At 48.7% G+C, this 13,292-nt stretch overlaps 6 protein-coding genes across 6 annotated transcripts; 3 read left to right on the forward strand and 3 right to left on the reverse strand.

Moving 5' to 3' along the window:
- Positions 1–45: 45 nt before the first annotated feature.
- On the forward strand, positions 46–883 carry ANOM_011123 (phytanoyl-CoA dioxygenase family protein; the record flags this gene model as incomplete). The annotated part of the gene is made up of 2 exons (XM_015556379.1): positions 46–450; positions 524–883. Coding segments are annotated over 2 exons (747 nt in total), but the record flags the coding sequence as incomplete, so codon positions are not given.
- Positions 884–1,429: 546 nt separating this feature from the next.
- ANOM_011124 (NADAR family protein) lies at positions 1,430–2,160 on the forward strand (the record flags this gene model as incomplete). Its single annotated transcript, XM_015556380.1, has 2 exons — positions 1,430–1,768; positions 1,855–2,160. 2 exons carry the CDS (start codon positions 1,430–1,432, stop codon positions 2,158–2,160), a joined length of 645 nt encoding a protein of 214 aa, XP_015401320.1.
- A 981-nt stretch (positions 2,161–3,141) lies between these two features.
- Positions 3,142–4,098, forward strand: ANOM_011125 (phosphotransferase enzyme family protein; the record flags this gene model as incomplete). Its single annotated transcript, XM_015556381.1, has 2 exons — positions 3,142–3,622; positions 3,704–4,098. The coding sequence occupies 2 exons, from the start codon at positions 3,142–3,144 to the stop codon at positions 4,096–4,098; spliced, it is 876 nt and encodes a 291-aa protein (XP_015401321.1).
- Positions 4,099–4,548: 450 nt separating this feature from the next.
- On the reverse strand, positions 4,549–5,120 carry ANOM_011126 (uncharacterized protein; the record flags this gene model as incomplete). Its single annotated transcript, XM_015556382.1, has 3 exons — positions 4,549–4,710; positions 4,770–4,845; positions 4,933–5,120. 3 exons carry the CDS (start codon positions 5,118–5,120, stop codon positions 4,549–4,551), a joined length of 426 nt encoding a protein of 141 aa, XP_015401318.1.
- A 1,363-nt stretch (positions 5,121–6,483) lies between these two features.
- ANOM_011127 (uncharacterized protein) lies at positions 6,484–7,706 on the reverse strand (the record flags this gene model as incomplete). The annotated part of the gene is made up of 3 exons (XM_015556383.1): positions 6,484–6,958; positions 7,018–7,496; positions 7,551–7,706. 3 exons carry the CDS (start codon positions 7,704–7,706, stop codon positions 6,484–6,486), a joined length of 1,110 nt encoding a protein of 369 aa, XP_015401319.1.
- A 1,758-nt stretch (positions 7,707–9,464) lies between these two features.
- ANOM_011128 (uncharacterized protein) lies at positions 9,465–13,270 on the reverse strand (the record flags this gene model as incomplete). Its single annotated transcript, XM_015556384.2, has 5 exons — positions 9,465–9,869; positions 10,918–11,049; positions 11,114–11,467; positions 11,541–11,906; positions 12,923–13,270. Coding segments are annotated over 5 exons (1,605 nt in total), but the record flags the coding sequence as incomplete, so codon positions are not given.
- Positions 13,271–13,292: the final 22 nt, after the last annotated feature.

Below are 13,292 nucleotides of genomic sequence, written 5' to 3' on the forward strand. Positions count from 1 at the left end.
TGAACGCGCCACCGCAACTACGAAAGGCGACCACTTCGCCGCCAGCGGCAAAAACGACCGCATCTGGAACTCCTTCAGCAAGCACGCACTCGAGGACCCTCCTCCTTCATCACCTACTACTCCAACCCGTGGCTGCGCCTAGTCAGCGAAACCTGGCTCGGCCCGGCCTACCGCGTCACCGCGCAAGTCAATGTCGTCAAGCCCGGCGGCGCCGCCCAGGACAGCCACCGCGACTACCACCTCGGCTTCCAGGACCTGCACACCTGCGCCGCCTTCCCGCGCAACATCCAGCTGGCCAGCCAGCATCTGACGCTCCAGGGCGCCGTCGCCCACAGCGACATGCCGCTGCAGAGCGGGCCCACCCGCTTCCTGCCCTTCAGCCAGACCTACGAGCCGGGCTATCTGGCCTGGCGCCGCGACGACTTCCGCGCCTTCTTCCAGGACAACTACGTCTCGCTGCCGTTGGCCTCGGGGATGGCCTGTTCTTCAACCCGGCTGTGTTCCATGCCGCGGGCGCAATGAGACGGAGCCCGGCCCCGATGGCGGGTTTCATCGCAAGGCCAACTTGCTGCAGATTAGTAGTGGGCTGGGCAAGGCCATGGAGAGTATTGATACCGTGCCGCTGGTGGAGAAGTGCTGGGACGCGCTTGTGAAGACGTTCCAGGACGCTGGGGGCAGGTTGGATGCTGGGCTGGAGAACTTCGTTCGCGCCGTTGCGGATGGGTATCCGTTTCCTACTAATCTGGATAGGAGGCCGCCGGCGCCGAATGGTATGGCGCCCGAGAGTGAGCAGGAGATTATTATCAGGGGGTTGCGGGAGGGGTGGGGGACAGAGAGGGCGGTCGAGGAATTGAGGAGGATGCAGGCGGATTCTTGTGCTTGATGTCTTGAACTTGTTGCGCAGGTGAATAGTGTATGAGGTGTTGTGAGGTTAATTTGCTTTAGCGATAGTCAATATGATGCGATATGTATTGTGTATAGAATTCACGGAAAATATTTCCGTATTTTCAAATCATCCTGATCCAACTTGGAATGCTGTGGAGTATCTGAACATGCTATATAAATATGCATAGTACCTCGCATCCAAATGGATACATATACGCTGAGATCTACAAAGGTGTGTCTTGTATAGTAACACAGCCTGAATCAAGGGGTATTAACATCACCTCATGAGTCACCAGCCCACAAATACGAACGGATCAACAACACCAAACCGATGACTCGCATCTCATACGAAGTCTACATTACCTACCTGGGTAATCGGCTCAGAACTCACGAGTCACCATAAAACCCTAATTCAAACCCCAGAGCTATAAACACCAGCACATCCAACCAAACACCTCTACGATCACACCACTATACCACCACACTTACAACTACAACACCAACAGAATGCCACGCAAAGATCTCAGAACAAAACCCACCCAAGATGAAGAACAAAAAAGACCCCCTAAAAAGAAACCCCCATATAGCCACAACCCAAACCCACATCTTCTTCCACGGCGGCCCCCTCTCAAACTGGCACCCCAGCACGCCGCGCTTCCCAGGCCACAGAGCCCTGACCCTGTGTCTACCAGACCTAGACGCTCTGGGCATCCCGCACCCTTCGCCAAACGCGGCCGTCACACGACTAATCCGCTCATGGTCATTCACCTGCGGCGAGCAATGGATGATGGCGATGAAGGGGTGGTTATTCGAAGAGATTCCCGGGCTGGATTCGGGTGTTGATATCTGCGATGAGGAGTTCGAGGCTGTGAGAGCCGTGGCGGTGAGTGCTTCTGAGCCACCGCCGGAGTGCACCGGGAGAGAGCGATTTGGGAGTCGACGGTTGCGAGTGTGCTGAGGACGACGCAGCCGAGGGTGCAGAAGGCGTTGGGGCGCGCTGCGGAGGGGTTTCGTGAGGATGTGTGGGAATATGCCAGTGAGGTGATTGTTACGGCTGGGTGTGTGGCGAGGGCGGAGGTGGATTCGGCGCTGAGGGAGGTGTATCTTGCGAGTGCGGGGCGGAAGTTTGTGGAGGGGAGTGTCAGGGATCGTGTTTGGGGGGTTGGGCTGAGGTGGGATTCAGTTGAGATTCAGGATGAGGCGAATTGGAAAGGGAAGAATCGGTTGGGGAGGTGTCATGACGAGGCGGCGAGGGTTGTGAGGTTGAGTTCGTAGGTTGTTTTGTATGGAAATGGTTCTTGGGAGGAGTAAGCTGGTTATGGAATTTACTGTTATTGTTCGTCTATGGAGATATATAGCGAGTAATAACCGGGACCGAATCCTATGGCATCCTCTGCTGCTAAAGACATATAGACACAATGAGATCGTCCAGTGGGGCTTTTTGTCCCATTGGTAGCATATCTGGTAGCAGACCGCGGGAGATCAGGGAAACCTGAACGGCGTCGAACTTCTTATCTAACACGCCGATCGTCTGATTGCTTCATGATCTCCTCGGATAGCTCCACACTGCTTCTCTTGACGATGTAGCAGGGGTCAATCCAGATATAGTCAAGCCCATCTGACCGCGCTCGCGCAAATGCTCCTTGGACCTTTGACCATGAGGAAGTTCTTTTTTCGGTGTGATGTTGCATATCTGGGGATACGGTCCGGCGTGAATTCCACCAGTTGAATGGTAGAGTGTTTAGTAGACGCATTTTATCATACGGCTATATCGAAACAAGAGGTAGTTATAAAGAAAATCGACCAAGGGAGAGAAAGAATTGTCTGAGGTATGGGAGAATATATGGCTTCGCATTGGTACTTTGGCGCTTCGAGCCAAGGTAGTGTTGGTTATGCACCAGGACTGCAACAATGAACGGTCCTCCTACTAATTTCATTGCTCAGGCGAGGAAGAAGATGGTGGATTTTGACTACCTATGTAAAGAAAATATGTATATATAAATATCATAAAGCTCTTTATGCTAAGCCTTGGCTCTCTTTCATATTGGGACTCGAAGTAGTTGATTCTTTATATCTAATACTTCAAAGGTCTAAGAATAGTCTTCTTTCGAGTATGTAGAAAAGAATAGTCTGACTCTGAAAGAGACAAAGGCAGCCATTTCAGCGAATTTATATAAATTTAGTACCACCGCCAGACTTGACTGCCTTGCCGATCACCACAACCAACGTTAACTCCCCTGCTATCGAGAACTCAACATGGTTACATATAGACTGGGAGACCAGCTGATATCCTTGGAGCTGCCCGATGCCACGAAAAAGGAGATCGACTTTACCGATAGCTCATTCTTCAAGACCCCAAACCGCCACCTCCCAACACCCGACCAGGTGAGAGCGATATCCCCAGATGTTCGGAACCGTTATAAAATAACGCCCGTCAGATTTGAGAATCTTAACCTGATTGTCAAATCTGGCGTTGATGTGACAACTATCGAGGCGGTGAATCTTTGGATGATCAAAAAGGTTTTTCAGAACGATGTTCCAGTGCCTGAGGTCTTTGGCTGGCGGGTTGATGATGAAGGCTTTGTGTTCATTTATATGGAGCTGATCAAAGGACCAACACTTGAGGAGTGCCGGGTGTGTTTGGACACTACACAGAAGAAGGCCATCACTGATCAGCTGTCAAGGATCATGGGGAATCTGCGACGACTTAAGCAAGACACTTCCGATCCATTCGTCGGTAGGACCGAAAGTAATAAACCCTTTTAATATTCAGTAACTTACCACTGGTCATGATCAATCAATCGGCAGCATCCTCTAGGCCGCACTTTCAAAAATCAACCGAAAACTGGCCCGATCCCCAGTGCCAAAGAGTTCAACGACTGGTTTGCTTTGCTACCCTCGATATTCCTCTGCCAGAGAAGTGATAAACCATATCGATGCTTTCTTCCAGATACTGACGAGATCAAATTCACCCATGCGGATCTACACAAGGGGAATATGATCGTATCCTCCTTCGACCCAGTTCAGATTGTCATTGTGGACTGGGCGCAATCGGGATGGTATCCGGATTACTGGGAATACTGCAGAGCTTGCTGGACCTGCAAGAAGGGGGACGAATGGCATGAGGACTTTGTCGCCGAATTCCTGGAGCCTCGAAAGGAACTGGATGAAGTTTTTGCTTATTATTGCTACGCAATAGGCGCGTATTCTTAATCTACGTTCTGAGGTGCCTACTTATAAGTATGTGGTGGCATAGCAGCCTTTGTTCAATGCTCTTAAAAGACCTGAGTCGCAATAGAACAGTTATTCCAGCAGTACACTATTTACCCTCGAATAGCCTCTCGACATTATCAAAGCCCATCCAGTAGTCGGAAAACTATCATCCAGCGGTGCAACTAATTCCTCGCCTCTTCGACTTGATAGACTTAAATAACAGGCTAAGATTATCGTAGCGTGGCAGCTCAGCTAACTCATATACTCACTAGGAAGTGCTTACAGAGACAGGCTTATTGCTATGCTTGGCTTTACATGGTTTTTCAGTTACAGATGAATCATGTTTCGCATATTCGGTCTATTCTTTAGCCCGGCAATCGATTATACCCAAATTATTAACGTAAGAAAGGAAACTGCGGATCCCAACAACTATCACGATTCTTGTCAATCTCAATTCCCAGATCGTGAAGCTACTGGCCGTAGACCAATACCATGAGTAGGAGGGTCACGATTAGAATTAGCAACATCAATCGCCTCCGCATCAATGTATCCCTTGTCAACCAGGAGCCTCACGTATTCCATAATCCACTCTTGACATCTTTTGTTGGTGGTCTGGATTGAATCATGAATCAGTGACAGTTGCAGCTCATTGGTGAAAGAAAAGAACTTACATCATTAACGGGAGCCATAAAGTTCTCACTGGCCCTGGGAGCTGGAACTTGGCAGGCGGTAGTCTCAAGATCTCCCCTGGGATCTTCATGAGTAGCGGTAAACCCATGCGGCCAGTCGTAAATGTGTGCAGAGACTACCGCGCCAATAGGCCACATAGTTTACTTCTTGCTGATTGGAGTCGGGGCATGGCCTCGCCTGAATTGGTGCTTGAAGCCCTCCATAGGTGTACCGACGAACTCAATCAATCTGCCCTTCTCCGGATCGCTTGCTGAGGGAACCCAAGTTGCAAAGTGGGCACGTATATTCGTAGTACGTCGTATTGAGACGAGGAAGATGTCGCGTGGGGCCATTGTAGAGGATTAATCTGGTCTCGGCGTAGGTGACTGCAAAAGGGCTAAACAGATGTAGGCACTGGAAGTTGAAGGCTTCAGAAGGTAGTTCTGCTAAGTAGATGTATTCGTTCTTATCCTAAAAGCTATCTTCAACTATGGCTACTGTAGCTGCTTATATATGTAAGGAAACAAAAGAGAACACGATCTGGGGAAGGAAGAAGTGTGAACACCACATATGTATGGCTCTTTTACTCAAACTGAGCTCAATGGATGTGCTCAATAGTATTGCGATGGATCGTGGAATCGGAACGTGCTCCATGGATCAGGACGTTAGAAGTCACGTCCATGGTGAATCATAGTATGCACTTTGGCTCTTGCATGAAGGCACACCACTCGCCGTCAATATACGTCAAAGACGCACACCTTTCCTAGGCATGAGACTTTGTTTTGCATCCAGTAAATAGTTCTTCTTTGATTTCTTTAGCCTCTAGCAATGAATGCGAATAGAGTGCAATTGCACTCTAAGTTATTGACTAGCAATCCGTCTATAAAGTGCGCCTACCCGGAGAACTTGCCAATGCTTCATAGTTAGATATGTGAGTAGTGTCCATATCTCCTATAATCATCGGCATTGAGCTAGATTAATCGACATAGTGGCTTTGTACCAATATGGACGGTAACAGCATTGTAGCATGTGAGTAGAGTGATATCCACCGCCGTGACATGGGCCTAAGCCTCGTGATGACACAAAGACTTCATTGCAGAGTCAATATTAAGATATTCCTCAGGGTGGCAGTCCCATCTGCTAACAGTCCTTTTGTCTGAGTATATTTTAAATGAATGTTGCTATCTGTGCTAACATTTCATTAGCTGCCTCAGATCCTGCTTATACCTCGGTTGGTTAACAAAGAATGGAAGCATCCAAGACAAGTTTAAAGGGCACACAATCAAACAATAGAACGTTATTCATGAGCAAGATAAAGCGATACCTCATACTCCGCACCTACTGCGGAGAAAGTTATTTCACACTGAGTTAGAAGCTCATGTATCAACATTTCTTTCTATTACTGTCTTTCTGTCTTTCTGTCTTCTCCTTTCTATCTGCCTTTCTCTCCCTCTTTTGCAAGTCTGGCTATTTTGCAAGGGCCAGCAGGAATCTGTATTCCGTGTGATCCTTGTCTCCCGTTCGTACAATCCACTTGTCCATGCAACAATGCAACACAAAGGCAATGTACGCCCACACCACAGCAGTTCGTAGCTAGTAGCCAGCTAGTAGCTAGTTCCATACACACCACATACATACCAACACGAGATATCAAACGGCCTAACATTATCATTCATTACAGTACGCTACACTACAACGCAACCAACCCCAAAAGCCCTACCGCTTACTAGTCTGCGTAAACTCCCGATCCACGCGGATACCATTCAAAGGAATCTCATCTCCACTCAACCGCCCGCTTAGCCGCGGCCCCAGGACATTCGTGTACGTATTCACATAGTCCGGTCTGAAAGACGTGCCCTGCTCCCCCGTCTCGTCCGGGAGGTGGTAGAACGAGTGCCGTTTCGGGTGCTGGAGTATGGTGGAGGTGCTGTCTTCCGGGCCGGTTGCGGGATTCGAGGTCTTGGTCGTTTGGGCCGTTGTGCTCTGGAACAGGGCGGGTAGGCGGCCGTGGAGGCCTAGCTTGCGTGCGAAGAAGCGGAGGGCGGGGCGAAGCGTGGGGAGACAGGCGGAGACGATGCCGGCGGACATTTCGATGGCGGTCCAGCCGACGGTTGGCGCGAGCGTGTAGGAGGAGTCGGTTGCGGAGTAGGTGAAGAGGACGGAGAAGCGGTAGGCGGAGGCGAAGACTACGCTGTGGAGAGGGTTAGATTGGTTGATATGGATGACAATGCTGATGGAGGGAGGGCTTACAAGAAGCCGAGGCTGAATGCGATTGAGACGGCGATTTTCTCGGAAAGCCGGAGTTGGAGCTTCCAGACTTGTGGGATCGGGAGCAGCAGGATGATGATGTCGGTCGCGATTGTTGACACGGCGTTGGCGATCCATGTGCCGACTTGGTTGATGCAGCGGCCTGGGATCTGCGGATACCAGAGCTTTTCGACCGGGACGCAGATGAAGATGAAGAGGAAGGTGATGCAGATGACCCAGAGAATGACGAAGGTGCCGATGATGTATGCCCATGTCTTGAAGTAAGGGAAGTGGAAGATGCGGTAGTACATGAGCAGGATGCTGAGTTTCGTCCAGACGAGGTTGAATACGTAAAGAATCTCGGCCACAACTAGGTACTTCGCAACCATGACGACGTTACTGGTTGGGATCTTGTCGGCATGAAGTCCCATTCCTTCCTTGATCATGGCGTAAATAAACCCAACAACGACGAGGTTCCATAACTAACGACAGTCAATGATGTTAAGAGGATATTGTACAGAGATTTCAGAACTCACCATGGAAAATATGATCATGTAGTCGTCCCACCATAGTTTCTGCTTCCTTTCATACCGTGCCAGCAGTCGAAGGCAAACCGTCACGAACGCCAGCACCGTGACGGAGGCCGTGGTGGCTATCGACCATTGCTGAAGATCGTCCTGATCATTCACCATGAGGTGCAAGTCAGTACCATGGGGCCGGATACCGCGCAACCGACTCGCAAAAGGCGAGGGAAGCAATGCTTCGTCTAATATAGGCGAATGAGCAAGCCCTGGGAATCCCCCTTGCGTCGTATGTCGAACTGTTCATTCGCGGAAGCAAATCTTCCTCCGCAATGGAATGAGACATGTCCTAAAGTGGATCCCCTGCATTTGTGGATCGACATGGACTCGGGAAGTATTCTAGAAATCCAGGATTGGGGTCAACAAACCTGTGGAATTGGTAGCTTTAGGGTTTGTCAGGTCACCGTTGGCCTACACCGGGTTGGGCAGCTGCTCCGCGACTCCACTTGCCTCCTTAGGCCAGTCACTGAATGGTGGATCATCCACGTGGTTCTGCCTAGAGAAAAATACGGAGAATATTCCACAGGGTAACTTCCACGACGTCAAAAGTACTACCACTATTCTGTACCCACCAAGCCCTGTTAGTTATTTTCCTGGCTTAATCCTGCGAGATCTCAACAAGTTTTCCGTGTTACCAAAAATGGTTCCCCTTTGCCGTAAGTACCGCCCTGGTTTACAATGATTCGGTTAGAAAATAATGCAAGCTGTCAGATTCTGTATTCAATCGGAAGAAGACGATGTCGAATATCTACTCTCGGAGGATCAGACAATTTATATGAACTTCTTTGACCGGATATTCAGAACCTCTCGAGGATTCTCCAGTTACGATAAATACTGGTGTCACCTATGATGCCTGTCTCCAATCTCAATATATACAAGAAAATTATACAAAGAGATCCAAGACTAGCTCAATTTTTCAAAAGCCGAATAAAAATTATATCATCTTCGGTCCGCTGTTCTTTCTCTCTATTCCCGATACTATATAAATATTCAACATTGGATACAGGATCGCTCAAGACTAATATAGCCAGTTGGGATGAGAGTAGCCTTTCAGAGAGGACCTTGATAACACAGTCGAGTATCTACAAAGAAAAACAATTACGAAAGTATCAGAGCAAACGAACGCAAATAGTATAGTGAAGACCCTTCTCAGTTTCCATTCCGGTATTCTATGTACTCCAACCGCTATTTTGTGTCCGCCAGAAAAACTCAGAGAGAAATCAGGGCTGAAAATAGTGACTACGCGACAACAAAAAGATAATTCTCAACTTCCAATAAGTATAGCTACATATTGTCCCAGCCCCAGCCAGTGGCAGAGCTTGGCAAGAGAACTCAATTTCCGGCAGATATCGTCGGCGCAAGTCCTATATTATCTCCATATCTCTTGGATGTTGGCTCGGAACAACACTGGACAGAAGCTTACACTCTGCCTCAACTGATAATAAATACCCTCAGACCCTTGGCACACAGGCAATTGAGAGAACACTTGAGCCTCTTGAGCCAGAGTTTAATATAGTTCACCTCGACTTTTACAACCATAACCCTAAAATAATATAACTCAATTTCGCTGATCCAACAGTAGACTTCTCCTCGCCACCTGGGCATACTGTGGATATGACATGTATGACTGCTGGAGCTAGAACTGTTGATTCTTTTGAGAATTCCTTCCCCGAGGCAATCTCCTTTAGACGGGAATAGCCCGAGAGTATATGTTGTCTAGAACCGGAATTAATCTGGACTCTTTCTGTCGAAATATCTGATTTTCATTGTCTCATTCAGCTGCCTTCGAGATATAGCTACGGTAGCTATATCTAAGAATCCATTTTTAAGGCAATCAATCTTTTGAATATAGACTCTAAACCTCGCAATCTAACCAGAGGCCAGCACCGGTGCTTTAGGATTGTTCTTGTCCCCCGCAAAATGGATCTCGAATTTCTTATTCGTAATAAAGAGGACCACACAATCCTGCTCATCGGTGGCTCCATGTATCATCACCCCTCCCTCTGGAAATGCGACAAAGTGTCCCGGTTCATAGTTGCCTTGGTGCGTCTTCAGTGTGCCCTCAAGGACATACAATGCATGGGCACACGGATGGCTATGCCAAGGATCACATACGCCCCGGTGATGTCTGGCCTTGACTATTGCCATGCCCGACTCCGTATCATTGATTAATGGCATAACCTGTATGGCGCATTTCATGAAGTCGACCGGCAAGTCGTGCCACTTGCACGAGTTGGTATCAACAACAGTAAGCTTGACGGGATTTAAAGGTTTCTATCTTGGTTAGAATGAGCGTGGGTGTGCTTTCATGTATTCACTGAGCTCAGCCATCTTTATTTAAGCTATTAAAAGACAATAGAATTGTAGCATGGTAACAATATACTTGATGGGGGATCCTTGGTATCTATACACAAAAGCTTTGTTGCAAACTTTCTGGGAGCACCCGCGTGCCATTGACTTTTGTGGTGGACCATTGATAACTGAATGTCATATGTTAGTAGCCGGCACATCCAAGTGGTATCTGTTACTCTCTTTTTGAACCCAAGAATCAAATACGAAGCGACAATATTAACCACCTGCCGAAAGGCATGGAAAAAGGCTTAGCCCAATGGCTTGCCACAGTTGGTGCGGGTCGATATACCCGCACTGCTATGTGTACCACAATGGCCACAATTGAGCTGGTTAATTAGTTTGCTCGGGATTGGAGTTGCCATTTTCTCGGGAATGAGTCTATTATATTGTTAGCCATGGGTGCATGGAGGATCGGGGAGATCTCTTACTTGATAAATCTGCACGTAAAAGTGAATCCAAAAGGGGTATGACTTAGGATGCAGCAGGTACAAAGAATAGATCACTAAAATTCCAGGTAGGCTCTGGCTGAGTGAGAAGTTCAAGTACAAAAGCGGGCTTCTTCTACCATTTCTGGATGATATAGAAAAAAAGAGCTTGGAACCTTGGCTTAGCCAGCAACATTAACCCAACCCTGTTTAGGAGACAAAAATACCACAACCAAAGCTGCGTAGATTATATAATATAGAATCGACCGAAATCAATTGTATATATAGCATGTTTACTGTTAGACTATATTACCGAGCTGTGCTATCCAATATTTAATTAACTGGGTATAGAGAAACCGGTAACTGATAATAATAATAACTATTACAGGCTAAATATTGGAACACGCCACCTAATGGCTAGTCCTTGATTCTCCCAAGCACTTCTCTTCTATAGAAACGTTGGTCAATCCAGTACCTCTCGGCAAGGCCTACACAGGGACACTTCACTGATACTTAGTGACCATTTCCAAGAGTGCCGCATTCACCTCCTTCGGGTTCGTGGCATTGAGATAGTGCGCACCGCCCTCGATCATGACCAATTTGGCCTCTGGGGAAGCAGTGAAAAGTTTGATTTGTTCCGCAGGAACTGTTGTCCCAAACGGCGTATCCTCCGTGCCCTTGTCTATCGGTTAACGCACAGATCACACACTAGGACTGATTGGAGCTAGATTTGGCACTCACCTGTAGCCAGTAAACAGGACATCTGATGTCCCTCAGTCGGAGCAACAATCCGTCACGCTCCAGGAGGCAATTAAGTGCCATCCGCACCTTCTTGCGTCCCTCGTCACCCTGGTATACTTCTTTCAGGGTTTTAGTCCAGAATGCAGACTTCTCTGCGGTGGCCGCAGCCCCGAAGCCAATGCCTCCTACCAGCCCACACCAAACATCATCTACAACAAAGTCAGGTGTGGCGCCAGGGCTCGTCCACTTGTCATAGAAGGCTGTCAGACTGGCTGCGGGGTCCCAGCACCCCTTGGATCGAGAATCGGCTGATTCGTAATCCATGGACGTGCCCAGGGGCATGAGACCGAGGATCTAGTGACATGCGAGGTTAATCCTATTGGGCTTGGCAGGAACTAAATTCGGCTCTGCATTAGCTCGAACTTACCCTGTCCGGTGCGAGTAATGCCATCCTCGTCACCATCCACCCCCCTTGGCTTGTTCCCAGGGCGAACGCCTTCTGGATCCCAAAGTGATCCATGACCTGTAACGCCATGACGGCCGAATCCCAGTAGGTAAAATGCTCGGAGGGGCAGCTGGTCGCGCCATGACCCAAGGGCTCGATGGCCAGGAGGTTCATCGCATCGGTCAGCTCCTTATTGTTGAATTGATCATGGTAGAGCGAGACAGTCATGCACATAGAATTGATCAGAACGCATGTCGGCTTTGACGGGTCGTAGTGGTCATTGGAGAGGGCGTAGCGGCCTTGATTCCGCCCAGGTGGGGAACTTGGATGGTCTGTGTCGCCGCCATTCTGAGAAAATTTTTTTGATATTGTGAAGTGCCTCGATGGTGTGTGATTTCAGCTCGTATTCCTAGGCGAAGCCAGACTCATATCATAAACCGAAGGAGATTACACATGCCACATCGCTTCGGCACATTGCCCCTCCAGGGTTTCCCATCTGAAAACGTAAATCCCAACAGAGTCTCGTATTCGTCCACCTTTGGGGATTGATCTCCAATCGACCACCATATGGACTGATGTTGGCACGCCGGGTGTCGGCATTAGCTCCATTTCTGGCTCGATCAGCGCCGGCTCTTTGGCCCGTGGACCGCCCTAAGCTTATAATTAAAGGCGAAGCTGTCAACCGTGTCTGCTGTTGCCGGACGTTTTCCGAGACACGCCCGGCGTCTCCACTATTCGCGGGAACGGTCGAAAACCCCTCTGTTGCGAATTCGTCTTAAAGACTAGTGATCTCATAATGCCAATCTGCCGGTCTTATCCGGGCCCACTTGTGATGTGCCCTTGCTTCCAGCAGATTTTTCAAAGTGAGGCGGACAGACGGCTGCGACTAAAGAGTGTGAGGGGGCCTTGCCCCTTTTTCCTCTATTCCGGATCGCTAGGTGAGGGAGGATATGCATATGCTGCGTGAAAAACATCAGTATGAATGGGAGACGGTCCTGAGCTAAAGAATTGAGTATGTAGAGTCCAAGATCTCTGCTGGTGCAGAGCGAGTCAGCATGGGCCTTGTCTAACGCTTCCTCCACTTGATAGCAGGGGTTTTATTATATTAAGGTATATTATATCAAAGCCGCCCCAGATCGGCCAGCCATGTGTTGGTTCCTAGACCCATAATAATCAGGCTGTTGGGAGGTGATCCTGCGCAGATTTCCATAGCGTATATTATATGGACTTTACACATATATACCCCCCCGCATAGATTTCATCTCACGCGAACCATAACAAGTATTCAAGATACTTATAGCCGACGAAACGATATAATGCGATTATCTTCATGATACCAGGCGGTGCACATAATACGTCTATACAGCTCGAATATGGTTGCCTTCGGCAATAACAATATCTTCATCAACGGCGACGGTACTCACCGAGCTATCACACATTGGCCAAAAGCCCTCGCTGTCCCGACAATACCAGTCGACAGTCACCCGTAGTGCCTCGTCGAAACTCATCCGCTGTTTCCATCCAAGCGCACGCAGCTTGGAATCGTCGGTCCAGTACATACTATCATTGAACGGGCGATCCGGAACAAACTCGATCCAGTCGTCGAACTCACGGGTCCCATCGAGATGGAAGCATCGAAGTATCTTCTCCGCCACCTCTCGGATCTGTACGTGGTCATTGGAGGAGATATTGTACGTCTCGCCGTCAGTCCCCCTGTGGAAGATCCACATCGAG

This window comes from Aspergillus nomiae (genome assembly GCF_001204775.2).
Source record: "Aspergillus nomiae NRRL 13137 chromosome Unknown contig00616, whole genome shotgun sequence".
Taxonomy (NCBI): Eukaryota; Fungi; Ascomycota; class Eurotiomycetes; order Eurotiales; family Aspergillaceae; genus Aspergillus; species Aspergillus nomiae.